Below are 21,669 nucleotides of genomic sequence, written 5' to 3'. Positions count from 1 at the left end.
CAAGCTTGCTAACCAGACAAATTACTAGGCCACTGGCTTAACTAACGGCCATGAAATACATAACTAGGGAATTTTGAAGAATAGGACCAATATCTGGACATGTAGCCTGGTGGATATCCGCCTTATGGCTTGGGCATCAAATGACTTAGAGAATTTTTTGTGAAATGGAGCTATCATCTGATCGCGTAGCCTGATGCATGCCCGCCTTGTGTTCTAGGCATGAAATTCCTTAGAGACTTTTTTACAAAACGGGGCTAACACCTGGTCGCGTGGCTTGGCGGATGCTCGCCTAGTGGTCTAGGCATGAAATGCCTTAGAGACTTTTTTATGAAACGGGGTTAACATCCAGTCGCATGGCCTGATGAATGCCCGCCTTGTGGCCTTAGCATAAAATGCCTTAGAGACTTTTTTGTGAAACAGGGCTAACACTCTATCGCATTGCCTGACGGATACCGGCTTTGCAGCCTAGGCATGAAATGTCTTAGAGACTTTTTTGTGAAATGGGGCTAACACTCGGTCGCGTAGCCTGGCGGATGCCTACCTTGCAACCTTGGCATAAATTTCCTTAGAGATATTTTTGCAAAATGGGGTTAACACCTGGTCGTGTGGCCTGGCGGATGCCCACCTTGTGGCCTAGGCATGAAATGTCTTGTTTAGCAGGACTAGCACTTGGATTATGCCCTGGCGAAATCCGCCTTGTGGCCTGCGTAAAATGCCTTGTTTAGTGGGACTAACACCCGGATTATGGCATGGCGAAATTCGCCTTGTGGCTTTGACATAAAATGTCTTGTTTAGCAGCACTAACACCTAGATTATCGCCTAGCAGATATTCGCCTTGTGGCCGTAGCATAAGATGTCTTGTTTAGCTGGATTAACACCAGAATTATGTGGCCTAGCGAATACCCACTCTTTTCTTCAAATCTTTCAATATAAGGCTCTTCCTTTAGCTCTTGATCCTAAGGTGAATTTTGGTTGAATAAAAAAGTTGATTTGATGAAAATTTGGCTTGGATTTGGTGAAAGAAAACAAAGCTCTTCTTTGGTTCTTTCAAGGAGAAATCGCCCATGTCAAGTATTGGTGGAAGATAACCTACTGTATTTTTGTTTTTAGCTTACTTTAGTCGTATTCTTACATATGTAAGGTTGGGATGAAGAGGTGGTGAAAAATGAAAGGTTTGGATTAAATTTGTGATCAGACCAAATTTAGACCATTTTATCATGTTGTTATTAATGTTAACTTACATATTTTCTGCCTAATTTTGTGGTTTTGATCTTATTTTGCAGAAAACGGTGTAAAAAGGTAATTTGGTAAAAATGCTCTTAAAACTGCTTAAAAGAGGATAAAGGAGGACAAGTTGTTTGCCCAAGTCAAGTTGTAGCTGAAGTAAAGATAAATAAAGAAAGTACAGTCAGCAGAGTAATTTGAAATTCAAATTTCAAATCTTCAAGAAGTCTTTCCCTTATTGAGGAAGCCAAATCTCAAGAAGATGCACTTGCCTTCCAAGAATACAAAATTTAAAATTCAAAAGAGAACATTCAAAATTCAAAATTTAAAATTCAGTATTCAATTCAGCTTATTCAGGAAGCCAAATTTCAAGAAGATGCACTTGCCTCCCAAGTATTTAAAATTCAAAATTTAAAAGAGGACATTCAAAATTCAAAATTCAAAAGAAGGCTCCACCTCATCAAGGAAACCTAGGGCAGCACCTTGGGCTATAAAAGCTTCTCCAAGCCACACGCCCACCTCCTTCTCCACCCATTCGGATTGCAAGCCTCTCCTTCTCCAAGCCGTCGGCCACTCCTTCTTCTTCTTCTCTTTCTTTTATTTTCTTGTTTTGTTTCAGCCATGAGTGGCTGAAACCTCTTTTTCTAGTTGAAGATTAGGTGAAACTTTGGTTGTTTTATGGATTGGGAGATCTGAACATATTATGTTTATCTTTTGTTTATCAATATTTATGCAATTTCATGCTTAATTCCATTGTTGCTTTATTTTTTAGATCAATAGAGCCTATTGATTCTTGATTTCAAAGTAATAATTTGTTAGTTTGGATAGTTTTAAGTCCATAATTGCTTGGATTATTCAAACATAAGTAACTCTTGGTGTAAAAACTAAGGAAATTGCATGATCTAGCAATATCACCATACGTTTGGATAGCTAGAATTAGGTCTCTCTATTTCTTTATGCAATTGACAGTTATTAGATGCCAAAAGTCCAAGGATGTTCCTTGGCAACTTGTTGATTAGTGATTAATTAGAGGACGTTTCTTAGTTAATCTATGCTTAAGGAGGGATATGGTGGTGAGAAGCGTCTTCCACCTCCATAACTAATTTATTGAATCAAATAAAAGAATCTTTGTGTCAATGATCAATCCCAACAACTGAAGTGGATCCAATTCTTCAATTTGAGTCTTTCTCATTATTGAATTTCTTTACTTTAATTATTTGCTTAATTTGTTGCTTTCAGTATTAGTTTAATTCATCAATCTCAAAACCCCCCTTTTATTTTACTTTCAATTTGTTTACTTGGTCTTGATAAGAAAAATAGGTAAGTATCAATTCCTTGTGGATTCGATCCTTTTGCCACTATCTATAGTTGTAAAATTGTTGATAACCAAAAAAGTTATTTTTGATCGGCTTCGACAACCACACAATCAATTTGCCTTTTAAACTTTCTAAAATTTTACTTTAACCTACTAAAGTTTCAAGTTTGTTTTAATTTAGTTTTTAAACTTTCAATATTCATAGATTGACCTACTAAAGTTATACTTTTAACCTTTAAAAGTCTATTTTATTATGTTAAGTACGTCAGATTTAACAAGTACCTCAAGCTAGCATATTAGAAAACTGCTAAGCACCTTCAAAAATGACTTGTCTTTGACTCGTTGATCACATTGCCTGCTTTATTTTTAAATACATCTATTTTTTTATTTGATCTTTCTATGGTTCATTTATTAATACTTAAAAATATTAAAATATATTATAGGTCATCTTTATTTTAGATGTAACTCAACATGTTTAATTATATATGCAATAAAAGATGGACCTCTTAACATAACTTATGATCTTTTATTTATGAGTCAATTTTGTGTCAAGTAGCTCGAGATTATGCTAGTATCTCCTCTAATGCTACTTTCTCTAACTGTGGCATAGCCTAAATCATATCTAGTGTTGTAACTATTCCTAGTTATGAGTTTGAGGTTGTGACACCTCTTTCCCTCATAAGAAATTTCATCCTTAAAATTTTACCTTCTTTGGATAACTGTGAGTACTGTCCCTTCATCAGTTCTTCACTCTCATAGGTAGCTTCTTCTACATTGTGATTTCTCCATAGTACTTTAACTAGGGGGACCTTCTTATTCCTCAACTCTTTTATTTCCTTCACTAAAATTTTTACCGGCTCTTCTTCGTAAGTTAAATCAAGTTGTACATTAGTGGTTTATACTGAGATGACATGTGAAGGGTCAGATCTGTATTTTCTTAATATGGATACATAAAAGACATTGTGTATTCTATCTAACTCTAGAGGTAAAACTAGCCCGTAGACTACTGGACTCACACGTCCGATTATTTCATTTGGACCAATAAACTTGAGACTTAGCTTACCTTTCTTACCAAATCTTAACACTTTCTTCCATGAAAAAACTTTTAAAAATACTTTGTCCCCAATAATAAATTCTATATCTTTTCCCTTCAAACCTGCATAGGATTTCTATCTATTTGTTGCAACTTTTAATCTTTCTTTGATAATTTTAACGTTCTACTTAGTCTGTCTTATCAACTTTGGACCATCAACTTTAGCTTCACTAAGTTCTATCCAGCATAACGGGTTCTGTATTTTTTACCGTATAATGCTTTATAAGGAGCCATCTTAATACTAGCCTGATAACTATTATTGTAAGGAAATTCTATTAGAGGGTGATGTCTTTCCCAACTACCTTTAAATTCAATTACACAAACTTAAGCAAATCTTCCAAAACTTAAATTACTCTCTCTGACTGACTATCCATATGAGAATGAAAAGTTGTGCTAAAGTTCAATCTAGTATCCAGAGCTTCATATAGCTTTTCCCTAAATCTAATTTGAATCTTGAATCTCTATCTGATATGTTAGAAATAGGAACATCATGCAGTCTCACAATTTCATTAATGTACAATTATTCATACTTTTCTAGTGTATAGTCATTTTTTTACTATCAAGAAATGTGTTAATTTAGTTCACTTCTCAACTATTACCTAAATGACATCTTTTTTTCTTGATGTGAGTGGCAATATTATTATAAAATCCATTGTAATTTTGTCCTATTTCCATTCTGGTATAGAGATAGGCTGAAATAACCCTAATGAATCCTGATGTTCTGCTTTTACTTGTTGATATATCAAACATTTTGCTATAAATTCAAATTATCTATTTTCATACCTAGCCATCAATAGTGCATCTTCAGACCCTAATACATCTTATTACTATCTGGATGCACAACATATGGATTGTTGTGTGCCTCTATAAGAATGCTTTTTTTCAACTCTCTAGTGTTAGGTACATATATTATATTGCCCTAGTATAAATAACATCATCACTAATCGCATGCTTCTGCTTTTTCTCCTCTTGTACTTGTCTAGTCCATAACGCTATCTCTCTAACTTCTATTTGTGCCTTTTTAAGTTATTGTAGTAACCTGGGTCTGACTTTTAATTCTACTATAATAGCTCTATCATCTACTAGAGTTAATTGAGCATTCATTGCTCCTAATGCAAATAGAGATTTTCAACTGAGTGCATCTACTACTAAATTAGTCTTGCTCGGGTGATAATCTATAATACAATCATAATCTTTCAGTACCAACCATCTTCTCTGTCTCAAGTTTAACTCCTTCTATGTGGATACGTATTTTAGACTTGTATTATCTATATAGATGTAACATTTCTCACCATATAAGCAATGCCTCCATATTTACAGTGTAAAAATTATGGTAGCCAATTCCAGATCATGGGTAGGATAGTTCTTCTCATGTGGCTTTGTTGTTTAGAAGCATAGGCAACCACTTTACCTTCTTGCATCAAAATACATCCAAGTCCATTGTGAGAAGTATCACTCTAGATCACAAATTTCTTACCAGAGACAGGCTGTATAAGCACTGATGCTTTAATGAGCATAGTATTTAGTTTGTCAAAACTTGTCTGACATCTGTTATTGTAAACATATGCAACATCCTTATATAATAACTTAGTTAATGGAGCTGCTATAAGTAAAAACCCTTTTACAAACTATATGTATCACCCAGCTCGACCCAAGAAACTTCTTATCTCTGAAACATTCTTTGGTGGCTTCCATTCAAGAATAACTTTAATCTTTTATGGATCTACCCTAATTCCTTCTATTGATACAACATTTTCCCAAAAATGCTATTTCGTTAAGCCAAATATCATATTTACTGTGGCATATAGTTACTTTCCTCAGAGTTTGCAATACTATCCTTAAGTGTTTGTCATGGTCTTCCCCACTTTTAAGGTATACTATAATCTCATTAATAAACACTATAAGAAACTTACCTAAATATGGATGGAAAAATGGTTCATCAAATCCATGACTGTTGCAAGTGTATTTGTCAATCCAATGGCATAACTAGAAAATCATAATGTCCATACCATGTTTTAAATTTAGTCTTAGGTACATCTTCCCCTTTAACCCTCAATTAATAGTAACTTGATCTCAGATCTATCTTACAAAAATTATTGGCTCCCTTCAACTAATCAAAAAAATTATCTATTCTGGGTAGTGGATATGTATTCTTTATAGTTAACTTATTCGACTATATATGCACCATCGAAGTGAACCATCTTTCTTTTTTAGAAATAGTACTAGTGTACATGGGTGAAACATTAGGTCAAATGAAACCCTTATTAAGTAACTCATGTAACTGTATTTTCAATTCTTTTAATTCTATAATGACCATTCTATAAGGAGCAAAAGAACTAGGTGTAGTGTTTGGTGCAACTTCTATAGCAAAATCCACTTATCTTTCTGAAGCTAACCCTAGTAACTCTTTAGGGAAATACATTTGAAAATCGCATCAAACTCTTTAAAAGGTAACTCTATCGAATCACCTAGAAATGTATGGGCTTGCACACATATAGGACAATCTATATAAACTCGATTCACAATCACAAGATGTCTTAAGAGATTGGTCACTATTATGTCATGTTTTAAAGGTTCTACTTGAACTCCCTTCTCACCAGTGATTGGCATGTTGATATATGAATGTGTAGAACTAGGATCAACTAATGTATAAACATGTTTACCAAAAATAGAAAATTTACTAGCTATGACATCTAGTTTGACCTATTCTTCTTTTGCTCGTATAGTTATGCCATAGTAGGTACCCTAGTGTCTGGTTTGTCTATTGTCTCCGATACCCTCTAACTCCGAGTATTACTAGATTCACCTCTACCTTTAGGATCAATTAGTATAAACCTCTTCGTCTATATAGGTTATACTAATTGACCTCTAGGATAATCTCTCATAAAGTGATATGACTCCCACACAGGTAGCAAGCCCCAGTTAATCTCATGTATGCTCCTCTATGTCTTCTACCATAATGCTCACATACTGGTGGTAAATCTCTACTTGATCCTCCTGTACTAGCTACTGAAGTAGTTTGTTGTCTACACCTTATTACCGAGCTCTACCTAGGTCTCTAACTCTGCCTGGGTGTCCCTCTTTGCCTTATCTACTACAAACCCCTCTATTTATTGCTAGTTGATTGAGATGTAGAGGATTGTCCTAATGTAATACCCAGCTAGACTCCGATATCGGAATTCCTACCGTCCGGTGGAATCTCGGGTGTCGGAGACCTCTAGAAGGGTAAAACTATGTTTTCATAAAATGTTTTAATGTGTTTTATGTTTTAAGCATGAAAGAAAATGAGTTTTTGCATGAAAATAACCTTGGAGGAAAACTCAGGTTCGGCTGCCGAACATGCATGCACTTCGGGAGTGCTTTAGGCCCCCGAAAGCATAAGTGAGGGAAGTCCAGGTTCGGCCGCCGAACATGGCATGCGGAGGCACTTTCGACTCCCGAACGTGGCCTGGCCAGCCACCTATAAAGGGGTCCCTTAGCCGAAAACGGGCGAGTTTTTCTCCCCATTTTCGGCCAAGGTGAGCTCTCCGCCATCCCTCGCCGGTTTTGAGTTCCTTCCTTCAAATCTTTCTCGATTTTCATTAGTTTTACCCTTGTTTTGAAGATTTTGAGCATTTGAGCAAGTTTTGGAGCTTGGAGGTTCAAGGAACTCTCTCTCTCCCATTTTCTGAGCTAGGGTCGTTCTTCTCTCGATCTTCAAGAGGTAAGGGCCGATCTTGAGCTTATGACATGTTTTAAGTAGATCTATGGGGTAGAATGCATGTTTAGCTTATGGTTAGGTTTATGGGTTCATGTTATGTTTTTGGACAATGTGGATGTTTGATGTGTTGTAGATGGGGTTTAAGATAGTTTGAAGCCCCTAGGAACTTGTATGCTTGAGTATGTATGTTGTAGATTAGGAAAAATGCATGTTTGGATGGTTTAGGGAGGCAAATGTGCATGAGAAACCAAGTTTTTGCCCTTTGGCAGAAACCAGGTTCGGCAGCCGAAGGACTTTCGGCTGCCGAACCTGCCTGGGAGGCAAGCCTTTCGGCTGCCGAAGCATGCCTCCGAAAGAGGACTTTCGTCTCTGGAGGGTAGTTTCGGCCGCCGAAAGTGCCGCCGAACATGCATGAGTTTCGTCTCTGTCTGGGAGTTTCGGCCGTCGAAGGTGCCGCCGAACCTGCCTGACTTTCGGCTCTAAAGGGACTTTTGGCCGCCGAACCTGCCGCCGAAAGTGCCCTGTCCAGCCTTCCTTTGTATGTTTTTCTATGATTGTTTCATGATATTTTAGGGGGTTTTTGGGGAATAGTTTAGAGTTATGTTCATGTATGTTTGGTCCCTCATTTGAGTCCACCTGTGTAGGTTCGGACCTGAGGAATCGAGGACCCCAGCAGTGAGTCAGCTGCTCCAGTGTCTGGTCAGAGCTATCCAGAGGTGAGTAGAATAAACCTTTACGTTTTAAAGCAAATCAATTGTAAAGTTTTGAGCATGTTCATGCATCATGAATTCCCTGTGATGATTTAGGTTGTTTGCATTAGAATTCACGAATATGTTGCATTGCATATTTTAATGTTGATGTGGATGGACGTTGGATGATCCATAGCCCTCGACCTATGATGTGACGATATGATATGTACGGTATGGAAAGTAAGACCAGTGGGACCCATTCTACGTTCGCTGGCACTATGTAAGAGAAAGACCAGGACCCATTCTACATTCTGGCACATTGGAATGATTATGTTATGCTATGTAAGAGAAAGACCAGGACCCATTCTACGTTCTGGCACTATTGGATATGTAGAGGGCTATTGGTGACAAGTTCATCCTTGATGTGATTAGCTGTGATGTGATGCATTCCATGTTATCATATATTTTGAATGTTTTATTATTCTGCTCACTGGGCTCTAGTAGCTCACCCCTTTCCCTAATTCCCCAGGTTTGCAGGTACAGGGTAGACCAGGAGGTCCGCAAGAGTAATGAAATCATGTGTATGTAGTAGATAGAGTGTGGACATGATAAATTGTAAAATGATGTAAAGTTATGAATAGTAACGTATGTAATGATATTGAGGATTAGAGATTGTGCTTGACCCAATGTGTAAGGTATCCCTTTTTATACATGATCTTAGATGTTTTGTGATGTTTATGTAAACCAACTCAACGTATATTATACTGCCCATTGGAGCATTAATGAGATCCCACAGAGGGGTCAATGCATATAATTATGACTATGTTCAGTGCATGCACAGGTTGAGTTGGTGTATGATAGAATGTAGGAAAGAAAAGTTTTAATTTTTATGTATATTCTTGATCATGTATGGGATTAATCAGGTTTACAGGTTTTATGTCAGGCTTGCTACGGGTTCTGGCGGCCTTAAGCCGACCTGGATCCTAGTGCCGGTAGCGGTCCGTTTTCCGGGTCGTTACATTGATATTGGCTCTGAACCCTCTTTATTTTGCCCTTTTGTTTTATACTTTTCTCTTCTTATTTGATTCGCTACAAGTTGTGGGTTGTCTTTATCAAAACTGAAAAATTCTTTGATGTGCATAGCTATGAGATACATTCTAATATCAATATGTAAACCTTGCTTGAAGTGCTTATATCTTTCTTCTTCTATGGGAAATATCTTTGTGGCAAACTTATTAAGTTTGACAAACTCTTACTCATAATCATTATAAGCATGCCCTATCTGAGGTATGAAAACTCTCTCCTTCTTTCCTCCATATATAGGACCCCAACATATTTCTTCTTAAAATCTATAAAAAAGAATTTCCAAGTCTGCCGCTATGGTCGAACTGTCTGTATTAATATGGTCCACCATCTATATGCTTCACCTTTTAATAATGATCTTGACACATTAAACTCTCTGCTAGTGAACATTATAGCTGTTGTAAAACCCTTTCTGTACTTTCTAACCAGAATTCTACAGCTGAAGGATCATCTTCCTTTCTACCTCTAAACTCTATAGCACCATATTTTCTGAATTTTTCTATTATGGGCCTAAATGGTGTCTGGGCTACTATTGGTGGGGGTACCTGAACTGCTACAAGTTGTGGTGGTGGTGGTACCTTTGGCACTTGTTGTGTAACCCTCCTAAGCAACTTAGTTATTTGCTGAAACAGTGCATCCTGCCTTAGTCCACCAACAACAATAGGTGCAACTGCCTTAAAGGGAATAAGAATCTCTACCTCCTCATCTATAACTCTATATGACTTGGTTGACCTCTTGTAACAAACCTAAAAATACAAAAGAAGAGATCTACATCAAAACCATATCATAGTTTATAACTCATTTTGTCATGTACATATCCTACACATATTCACTTATATGCTAGGATCTAGAATCACTTAAACTTTTGCTCTAATACCACTAATTGTAACACCTATTATCCTGTCTTAGTGTAGATTGAGCAAGTACTATCACAAGCTATACTTTCTTAGAAATTTCAAAACTAATTCAAATATTCTTTATGTGTAAATATCAAGTTATTAGGTAGTTCATATAAAATTTATAATGTGAATAAAGTAAATGTGAAAGCTTTTAAACTAAAATTTGGGTAGATTTTTTTCTGTTTTATCAACATCTCAAGTTGTGGTACATATGAAAAATATATTTATAATCATACTCTCATCTATCACTTGATTTTATATGATTCATTGGTTTAGCACACATTTCAAAACAATATCATTCTCATTTTTCCATAGTTATCATCATAGGCAATTGTTTAGCTCTTTTTAAATGCATATATGATTACATTATTTAAACTTACATAACCTTTATAACTAACTCAATTTAATATGTACATGTCAAGATATAACTGTATAATGACTTAAAGACTTAAAACAACCAACTATAATAAAGGTTTTGATGTCTGATGTTGATCTCACCTCTACAGTAATTACTTTATCTTTAACCTGCGTGAGATAATAACCAATGTGCTAAGCATACACCTAGTGGGTGATTGCAGACAAGTAATAACACAGAGCAAGCACATTCTTGTGTATACATATTATTATAAATATTTACAAGCATGTAATGTGCAAATGATATAATACATAGCATACTTGTCAAAATTTCTATTATAATGTAATAACCGGCTAGACCCCGGCATCGAAATTCCTATTTTTCGATGGAATCTTGGATGTCGAAAACCTCTAGAAGGGTGAAATCATGTTTTTGTAAAATATTTTTATATGTTTTATGCTTTGAATGAAGAAAGAAATTGAGTTTTGAAAGAAAAGATCAAAGGCTAGAAAAGCCAGGTTCGGCCGCCGAACGTTGGTGACTTGCAGAAGCTCTTTTGGCCCCTAAAGGTGGTCTAGCCAGCCACCTATAAAAGGCCCCTTGTTTCGAAAATGGGCGAGTTTTCTCTCTCTATTTTAGGGCAAAGGTGAGATTTCGTCTTCCTTTGGTTGATTTTGAGTTTTTCCTCAAATCCTTCAAGTTTTAACAAGTTTTAACTTGGTTTTGAAGATTTTTGAGCTAAGAACGAAGTTTTGAAGATTGGAGATCCCGGAGCTCGATTTCCCCCATCTCCGAGTTTGGATCGCCTCTCCTCTCGATTTTCAGGAGGTAAGAGTAGATCCTACCCTTTTTTTATGTTTTTAGTAAGTTTTGAGGGGTTTGAAGGGTGTTGGATGCATGTTTAGAGTAGTGTAAAAAGTTAGGGTTTATGTGTGCTAAATGATGAAATGTATGTTAAATGTTGATGTTGTTGGGGTATAGGTTAGTTTTAAGCCCTAAATACTTGAGGATGTGTATGCATGTTTGTGAGTGAGTTGGTTTGAGTTGAGAGGTTTTGAGTGGCTGGATGCATGTTTGTGGCTTGGGTTCTGCCTTCTGAAGGACCCAGGTTCGGCTGTTGAAGCCATGTTCGGCCGCCGAACTTGTCTATGGAGGCAAGTTTTGGCCGCCTAAACTCGCCCCCGAAAGTTGGACTTTCGGCTCTGGAGGGGAGTTTCGGCCGCCGAACCTGCCCCAAAAAATGGGTGACTTTCGGCTTTGGAGGGACTTTCGGCCGCCGAACCTGCCGCCGAAAGTGCCCTGTTCAGCCTTCCTTTGAATGTTTTCTATGAATGTTTTGTGATGTTTTAGGGGGGTTTTTGGGGGGATGTTTAGAGTCATGTTAGTGTATGTTTGGTCTCTCATTTGAGTCCACCTGTGTAGGTTCGGACTTGAGGAACTGAAGACCCCAGCAGTGAGATAGCTGCTTCAGAGTCTGTTTAGAGTCAGCCTGAGATGAGTAGAATGGATCTTTATGTTTCAAGCAAATAAATTTCGAGCTTGTTCATACATCACGAATACCATGATATATACTAGGTTGTTTGCATTAGAATTCACGAATATGTTGCATTGCATATTATGATGTTGATGTGGATGGATGTTGGATGACCCATTAGCCCTCGATATGATATGATGACGATGATAAGGTATGGAAGTCCAGTGAGGCCCATTCTACGCCCTTGGCACAGAGTAAGAGAAAGACCAGTGAGGCCCATTCTACGCCCCTGGCACAGTTGGATATGTAGAGAGCTATTGATGACAAGTCCATCCTTGATATGATTTGTTTGTGATGTGATGCATTTCATGAAAGCATAGATTTTAATATATTGTTTTACTATTCTTGTAACGACCCCAAAATGGACCGTCACCGGCGCTAGGACTCAGGTCGGCTTAAGGCCACCAGAACCCGTAGCAAGCCTGCTATACTCTCTGTGTACCTGTAAATCTCATACATGATCATACATTTTCTGTGAAAATAAAAACGCTTTTCTCTGGATCAAGGCTTAACCTGTGCATGCACTATCTCTGTACTGTACCCCTGATTAGAGCTTGCTCTAGATGGGTTAACTCATACCTGTTAAGCCTGGTTTTTCACATACTCTGTAAAACATATTCATGTACATAACAAAAGATTTACAACACAAACATCACTAAGTCAAGCACATGTCTATCTTTATACAACTATGACATCTCTTAATATTACATGTCCACTCGAAGCTATTACAAATCTCTTTACTCTTTCTGTACTTTGTGGGTCTCCTCTGTATACTGTACACTGAACCTGCAGAACTGGGGTTAAGGGAGTGGGATGAGCTCTATAGCCCAGTGAGTAGAACAGTAAAACAAGTCATTAAAATATGATCTCATGGAATGCGTCATAACACAGACAAACCACATCAAAAGTAAACCTGTCACCACATAGTCCCAGTAATTCTGTGCCAGGGCGTAGAATCGAGCACCTGGTCTTCCTGTCATATATGTATATGTGTATATAACACCTCTGTACTTACCATTGCCAGGGCGTAGTCAAAGGCTCCTGGTCTTTACTATAACTGCCAGGGCGTAGTCAAAGGCTCCTGGTCTTTACTATACCTGCCAGGGCGTAGTCAAAGGCTCCTGGACTTCCTGTCTGAGACTATTGGATCATTCAACATTTACCCACAACAACAATTCACTATGCAATGCAACATATTCGTGGAGACTAATGCAATCAACCTACTGTATACTCATGATGCATGTAGTATGCTAAAAACTGATTATTTCTTAATTCAAGTAAAAGCTTTAAGTTTAGTTCCACTCACCTCTGGCTAACTGGACTGACTCTGCAGGCTCTGAAAACTCTGGAGCAGAACTCACTGCTGCTCTCTCTGGTTCCTCTGGTCTGTACCTATACAGATAGACTCAAATGAGGGACCAAACTAGCTTATGAACAACTCTATGAAACTCCTCAAGAATCCCCTTAACCTCACTCTAACATCCATACAAAGCATGCAAAGGAAAGCTGGACAGAACACTTTCGGCGGCAGGTTCGGCGGCCGAAAGTCCTCTCCAGAGACGAAACTCAAGCACCTTCGGCGGCCGAATCTCTACTTTCGGCAGCCGAACCCTTTCGGGGGCAAGTTTCGGAGGATGAAAAGCACTCCAGAGACGAAAGTCTCTAACCTTCGGCGGCACCTTCGGCGGCCGAACTCCCCTCCAGAGCCGAAAGTCTAAAAGCTCGGGGGCAAGCTTGGGCAGCCGAAGTCACCTCCTCTCACCTCCTCAGGGGTTCGGCGGCCGAATGTACCTTCAGCAGCCGAACCTGAGTTCATCAGTAGGGCAGAAACTTGCCCTGCCTCTCGCCAAAAGCACCAAAAACAACTCACACACAAACACCTCAACGCCTCAACTTGCATACACTCATGTATATGCTCAAAGGGGTCAGAAACTACCTTAAAACCCCAAACACACAACAAAAACAACACAAAAACAAGCTCTATGCCTAAAATCAACAAAACCTCACACATAACCCTATTCATGCATCTCTCTCCATAAACCCCATAAAACCTTCAGAAAACATAAAAACAAGCTCAGGATCTTCACTTACCGTGTGAAAACAAGTAGATGAATGATCCTAACGTGGAGTTTTGGAGCAACTTTCCTTCAAATTCTCCAAACTTCACAACTTTGAGTTTTAGCTTAAAACCTTCAAAAGATCATAAAAACTAATCAAATCTTTGCATGATTTCCTGAAAACATGAAGAAATACTCACAACGGACAGAGTTTCACCTCAGCAAGTGAAAGAAACGGTGCTCTTACCGCTTCAACCGACTGAGGGCCATTTATAGGTGGCTGGCCAGACCACCTTCGGCGGCCACACGTGAAACCGAAAGCCATGCATGTTCGGCGGCCGAACCTCAACTTCGGCGGCCGAACCTGGCTTTTCTGCCTTGGTTCATTTCACTCAAAAACTCATTTTCTTATGTTTTAAAACTATGAAACATACCAAAACATGTTAGAAAAACATCACTCTAACCCTTCTAGAGACGTCCGACATCCGAAACTCCATTGGAAAGTAGAATTCCGATGCTGGACTCTAGCCGGGTATTACATTCTCCCCCCCTTAAGAACATTCATCCTCGAATGGTCCTAAAACAAACAATTAACACATAAAAAGGAGGAAACTAACCTCAAAACAAATATGGATACTGCTGGAGCATCGACTCTCGCGTCTCCCAGGTGCATTCTTCGAGATTATGGTGGTTCCACAGCACTTTCACCATCGGAATTTCCTTGTTCCTTAGCTGTCTGATCTGTGTGTCCAGAATCCGCACTGGCTGCTCTATATAGGTGAGATCTGTAAGAATCTCCACCTCAGGCTCACTCAGAACCTGATTCGGATCTGACACAAACTGCCGTAGCATAGAAACATGAAATACCGGGTGAATTCTCTCCATAGAAGCAGGTAAATCCAGCTTATACGACACATTTCCGATCCTCTGCAAAATCTCAAAGGGTCCAATGTATCGTGGGGCTAACTTACCCTTCTTTCCAAACCGAACCACTCCTTTCATTGGAGACACTTTTAGCAATACCCAAGTACCCTCCTGGAACTCTAACTGCTTTCTGCGAACATCTGCATAACTTTTCTGTCTGCTCTGTGCTGTTCTAATTCTCTTTCTGATCATGGGCACCACTCTACTGGTAATCTCTACTAACTCTGGCCCTGCAAGAGCCTTCTCTCCTATCTCTTCCCAGCAAACAGGTGATCTGCACTTCCTCCTATACAAAGCTTCATAAGGAGCCATCCCTATGCTAGCATGATGGCTGTTATTGTAGGCAAACTCCACCAAAGGTAGATGCTGCCGCCAAGAACCGCCAAAGTCTAACACATACAGTCGAAGCATATCCTCTATGGTCTGGATGGTCCTCTCTGACTGTCCATCAGTCCGTGGGTGGAAAGCAGTGCTAAAATCCAATCGCGTGCCCATCGCACTCTGCAGACTCCGCCAAAAGCGGGAGGTAAACTGAGGTCCTCTGTCTGAAACTATAGACACTGGAACTCCATGTAGTCTCACTATCTCATTCAGATAGACCTGTGCCAACTTATCCACAGAATAGTTACTCCTAACTGGAAGAAAATGAGCAGATTTCGTGAGTCTGTCCACAATCACCCATATAGAGTCTATCCTGTTGGACGTAGCTGGTAAACCCACTATAAAATCCATAGCTATGTTTTCCCATTTCCACTCTGGAATCGGTAATGGGTTAAGCATTCCGGCTGGTTTCTGATGCTCTAGTTTCACCCTCTGGCAAACCTCACAGGCTGTCACAAACTGCGCCACTTCTTTCTTCATGGCTGGCCACCAATAAACCTTTTTCAGATCCTGGTACATCTTGGTGGCTCCTGGGTGAACACTATACCTCGCATTATGAGCTTCCCTCATAATGTCTTCCTTCACACTGCCCCTATCTGGTACACAAAGTCGACTCCCATAACGGAGGATCCCTTTGCTATCAAATCTGAACTCTACACTGTTGCCTGACTGAACAGTCCTGGCAATTTTCATCAACTCAGGGTCCTCATGCTATCTCTGAGCGATCTGCTCCAGAAACACAGGTGTCACTCTCATCTGTGCTATCAACGCACCTGTATCAGATAACTCTAACTGTAACCCTTCTTCTAAGAGCTTGTAAAGCTCCATCACAACTGATCTCCGCTCTGCTGCGATATGGGATAAACTGCCTAGTGACTTCCGGCTTAGGGCGTCTGCCACAACATTCGCCTTACCCGGATGATACTGGATCTTACAATCATAATCACTGAGCAATTCTACCCATCTTCTCTGCCTCAAATTCAGCTCTCTCTGACTCAAGATGTACTGTAAACTCTTGTGATCAGTAAAGATCTCGCATTTAACCCCGTAGAGGTAATGTCGCCATATCTTAAGTGCAAAGATAACTGCTGCCATCTCTAGGTCATGGGTAGGGTAATTCAACTCGTGCTTCTTCAACTGTCTCGAAGCATAAGCAATCACCCTGTCACTCTGCATCAAAACACAACCCAATCCCACTCAAGATGAATCACAGAACACTGTGAAGTCCTCATGACTCACAGGCAGAGCTAACACTGGTGCTGTAGTCAATCTCCTCTTGAGCTCCTCAAAGCTCTCCTCACACTGGTCTGACCAGATAAACTTCTGGTTCTTCTGAGTCAGTGCACCAGCAGGTGCACATTTAAAGTGCACATGCTGGTGCACCTGTGCACCTGCGGGTGCACGTGGACAAGTGCACCAGCAGGTGCACTGCCAATGTGTGCACCTGCTGGTGCACTTTAATGTGTGCACCTGCTGGTTTCAAGTGCACCAGCAGGTGCACATTTCAAGTGCACCAGCAGGTGCACATTTAAAGTGCACATGCTAGTGCACTTGCCAAGTGCACCAGCAGGTGCTCATTTCAAGTGCACCTACTGGTGCACATTTCAAGTGCACCAGCAGGTGCACATTTAAAGTGCACATGCTGGTGCACTTGTGCACCTGCTGGTGCACTTGCCAAGTGCACCAGCAGGTGCTCATTTCAAGTGCACCTGCTGGTGCAAATTTCAAGTGCACCAGCAGGTCCACATTTAAAGTGCACATGCTGGTGCACTTGTGCACCGGCTGGTGCACTTGCCAAGTGCACCAGCAGGTGCACATTTCAAGTGCACCAGCAGGTGCACATTTAAAGTGCACATGCTGGTGCACTTGTGCACCTGCTGGTGCACTTGCCAAGTGCACCAGCAGGTGCACATTTCAAGTGCACCAGCAGGTGCACATTTCAAGTGAACATGCTGGTGCACTTGTGCACCTGCTGGTGCACTTGCCAAGTGCACCAGCAGGTGCACATTTCAAGTGCACCAGCAGGTGCACTTGCCAAGTGCACCAGCAGGTGCACATTTCAAGTGCACCAGCAGGTGCACATTTAAAGTGCACATGCTGGTGCACTTGAAATGTGCACCTGCTGGTGCACTTGGCAAGTGCACCAGCAGGTGGACATTTCAAGTGCACCAGCAGGTGCACATTTCAAGTGCACCAGCATGTGCACTTGGCATTACACCTGCTGGTGCCAATTGCACCAGTAGGTGCACATTTCAAGTGCACCAAAAGGTGCACATTTAAAGTGCACCAGCAGGTGCACTGGCAAGTGCACTAGCAAATTTATAAATAAATTCGGCCTCAAAGTCGTGTAAAAAAAGAGAAAATTTTCTTGATATTTATTGGATTTGAATTGATGTTCAATATTCACATGGAATGTCCCATTTTTAGTTATCAAAGTTACTATACAATTGAAATCTAATTGCATTGTGAAATTTTTTTGGTGCATGTGTTTGAATTTACACTAAGTGTGCTTGGATAGGTAGATATTCCAAACATGATGCATTTTTTATATGGATGATGGCTGAATACATATACTGATTGCTTTAATTTCTCATTAACAGCCTAACCAACCTGGTTATACTGCCCCGCCACCTCCCCCTCCAGTAGAAGATACTGCCATTAATATCAGGCAAGTTCAAATTTATGTTCATATTTTGTTCCAAAATGAATGTAGTTACCAGATTATCATTTAGATATAATGCACAATTTAATTGTTGGTTTTCAGGCTCTGTTCGAATATAGGGTTTATAAGTTATTTGTTTTCATATCAGCATATTTATTGTAGTTAATATGACTGCTGAAAGAAGTTGGATGTATGCTCGTCTCATAGACGGTTTACTGAATCCCAGATATTTAGAGGGTATCAATGAATTTATAGAGAAAGCTAAGACCTGCACAAAATATTTAAATGGCGATCAGATCCGCTGTCCTTGTAATCGATTTAAGTGCCAAAACCGTAGCTTTCAAGATGAAAATACAGTTAAATATCATTTAATGAAGCATGGTTTTGTTCAAAATTACCTTGTTTGGTATTTGCACGGTGAAACTAAAGTGCATGACGGATATGGTGATACAGATTTAGACATGTCTTGTGGTTCTGACAGTGTTAATCACCCAAATTTCAATCGTTTTGAGGACATGGTCATGGATGCAACAAGCTGTCATGTAATGCATAATGATACATATGAGATGCCAAACTCGGCTGCACAGAAACTGTATGATATGTTAAATGCATCTAAGCAAGAGCTATGGCCTGGCTGTGAAACTCACTCCCAGTTATCAGCTGTTTCACGTTTACTAAATCTGAAGGCGGAACATCACTTCTCAGAACGGTGTTTTGATCAGATTTGTGAACTCATGAAGGAGATGTTACCGAGTGACAATGTCATGACGGACAGCTTTTACTCAACAAAGAGACTAGTCCGAGGATTGGGGCTTCCTGTACAAAAGATACACTGTTGTGCGAATGGTTGTATGATTTATTGGGAAAATGATAAAGAACTTACACGATGCAAATTTTGTGACCATGAAAGGTTCAAACGCCTGAAGCACAACTTGGGGAAAGGGAAGAGTCAAATACCATACAAAAAGATGTATTACTTCCCCATTACACCACGTTTGCAAAGACTTTATGCGTCATGTGTTACAGCTAAGCATATGACTTGGCACAATGACCATGCAACTGAGAATGGGGTGATGCGCCACTGTTCAGATGCTCCTGCTTGGAAGCATTTCAACCAAACTCATCCAACCTTCGTACTGGAGGCCCGAAATGTCAGACTTGGCCTTTGCACTGATGGATTTCAACCATTCGGTCAATCTGAGCAACAGTATTCTTCATGGCCAGTAATACTAACTCCATACAATTTGTCACCAGGTATGTGTATGAAAGATGAGTACATGTTCCTGACAATTATAATACCTGGTCCCAAGAATCCGAAAGAGAAGCTTGATGTGTACATGCAGCCATTAGTGCAAGAATTGAAAGAACTTTGGGCAACTGGTGTTAATACTTACGATGCTTTCCAACAGAATAATTTTACTATACGTGCTGCATTAATTTGGACTATAAGTGACTTCCCTGCCTATTCAATGCTCTCAGGGTGGAGCACTGCAGGACGCATTGCATGTCCCTACTGTATGGAAAACACAGATGCATTTACATTACGAAGGGGGGGGTAAACAAACATAGTTTGACAGTCATCGGAAGTTCTTGCCTGACGACCACCCTTTCCGTCGAAACAAGACATCTTTTATTAAAAATAAATGTGTATCGAAGTCACCACCGCCAATTAGAACTGGGGAATACTTGCTAAAAGAAATTGAGCAAATTGGGTTGAGGCGGGTTATAGACATTGACAGTCATGAAATAAATTGTCGGCTTTCAAAGATAACTGGTTGGCGTAAGCGGAGCATATTATGGGATTTGCCATATTGGTCTTCAAATATGATTCGCCACAATCTTGATGTCATGCACATTGAAAAGAATGTATTTGAAAATATTTTTAATACAGTTATGAATGTGGAGGGGAAGACAAAAGACAATATAAAATCAAGGGAAGATTTAAATGAAATATGCAGGAGACCATAATTGAAGAAAGATCCAATTAGCGGGAAATATCCAAAAGCATGTTATTGTTTGGATAACCAATCGAAGATGATACTGTGTGATTGGCTTAAAACACTCAAATTCCCTGACGGATTTGTTTCCAATCTAGGGAGATGTGTTGATAGTCGGAAGCTTAGACTTTTTGGTATGAAAAGCCACGACTGTCATGTTTTCATGCAACGAATTCTTCCTATAGCTCTCAGAGAGTTCTTACTAAATAATGTTTGGCAACCAATAACAGAGCTTAGCAATTTCTTTAGAGAACTCACCTCAACTACACTTACTAATGGGGACATGCAACGGTTACATGAACAAATTCCTGTGATCCTTTGTAAGCTTGAACGAGTTTTTTCTCCAAGTCTGTTTGATTCAATGGAACATTTACCAATACACCTTGCATATGAGGCATTAATTGCAGGACCAGTACAATATCAGTGGATGTACCCATTTGAGAGGTACACGTACTAATTATTTACTTGCACTCCTTACCATGATGAATTACTTAGTATACATATATAATTTTTGTTTCCACACACTAGGTACTTGAGGAAGTTAAAGAATAATGTTAAAAATAAAGCAAGGGTTGAAGGTTCAATATGCAATGCTTACTTCGTAGAAGAAGCAAGTGCATTTTCTGCTCACTACTTTGAAGCACATGTAATGACCAGACATCGAAAGGTTCCACGCAACTTGCATGAATTTGTCTCTGATGATGACATACCAGGTAAATTAAGCATATTCAAATGCACAGGTAGAACTATCGGAAAAGGAAAATCCAGGTATATGACTGAAGATGAAATCCAAGCCGCTCAAACATATACTCTATTAAATTGTCCAGAGGTGAAAACATATATTGAGTAAGTATTGGTAGTTATACTAATAGTCTAATACCTTTTATATTGTACATTATTGTTAAACATTACTTGTTTCTTTGTATGTATAGCATTTATGTGGAGCGAGTTAAGTCGACACAACCAAATATCACAGATGCAGCTGTTGATGAAAAACTAGAGAGAGACTTTGTCAAATGGTTTTACAAGTATGCCCATGAATCGCCAAACAATGTACAAAATCAGCTTATACAAGATGTGGCAAAGGGACCACTCAGAAGTGTCACCACTTTTAATGGGTATTGTGTTAATGGATGTAAATTCAACACAATCAATGGAAACTCAAGTAGTAACTCAATGAATTTTGGTGTATGTATAAAAGGGAGTAATTACAGTTCTGAAAAAAGTGACTACTATGGACAGTTGGTCGAGGTGTTGCGATTGGAGTATCCAGGGCTACCAATTAAGCGGACTGTACTTTTCAAATGTGACTGGTTTGATCCAACACCAAATACGGGCACCAAGGTGCACAGACAGTATAGAATTGTTGATATTAACAATAAGCGTAGATACAGTAAGTACGAGCCATTTCTATTGGCCTCTCAGGCAACACAAGTCGTTTATGCTTCATACCCGAGCAAGCGTCGTGACAAAAATGATTGGTGGGCTGTGATGAAAGTTAAAGGTAGACCCGTTGTTGAAGTATCTCAAACGTCTTCAAAGACATATGAACCTTTTCAAGAAGATGACATAGATTATGCTGAAGTAAATATCGATGATATTAATCAACAACACTGCCTGAATGATCCTAGCGGAGGAATGACTGAGATTCATGATGACGTTTCGACTGAGGAAGACGAATTCCTTAGTGACCCTGATTCTGATGCAGATGCAGACGGTGATAATGAGTACAATTCATATGAATCAGACTAAATTC

General features: G+C 39.5%; 1 protein-coding gene across 1 annotated transcript; it reads left to right on the top strand.

The window, feature by feature from the left end:
- Window positions 1–584: 584 nt before the first annotated feature.
- LOC110600579 lies at window positions 585–19,884 on the top strand. Its single transcript, XM_021737445.1, has 4 exons — window positions 585–707; window positions 17,855–17,922; window positions 18,065–19,471; window positions 19,590–19,884. Exons 1-4 carry the CDS (start codon window positions 585–587, stop codon window positions 19,882–19,884), a joined length of 1,893 nt encoding a protein of 630 aa, XP_021593137.1.
- Window positions 19,885–21,669: the final 1,785 nt, after the last annotated feature.

Source organism: Manihot esculenta, chromosome 14 (assembly GCF_001659605.2).
Source record: "Manihot esculenta cultivar AM560-2 chromosome 14, M.esculenta_v8, whole genome shotgun sequence".
NCBI lineage: Eukaryota > Viridiplantae > Streptophyta > Magnoliopsida > Malpighiales > Euphorbiaceae > Manihot > Manihot esculenta.
Note: the sequence above shows the minus strand (reverse complement) of the source record. Positions and strands in the feature narration are given on the sequence as shown.

Excerpts from the sequence above, each read along its gene's own strand:
- LOC110600579 (XM_021737445.1), top strand. The coding sequence starts at position 585 with ATGGGGTTAACACCTGGTCGTGTGGCCTGGCGGATGCCCACCTTGTGG. Across the intron at positions 17,923-18,064 it reads GATACTGCCATTAATATCAG|CATATTTATTGTAGTTAATA; the intron begins GCAAGTTCAAAT and ends TTTTCATATCAG. Across the intron at positions 19,472-19,589 it reads TTTACATTACGAAGGGGGGG|AACTGGGGAATACTTGCTAA; the intron begins GTAAACAAACAT and ends ACCGCCAATTAG.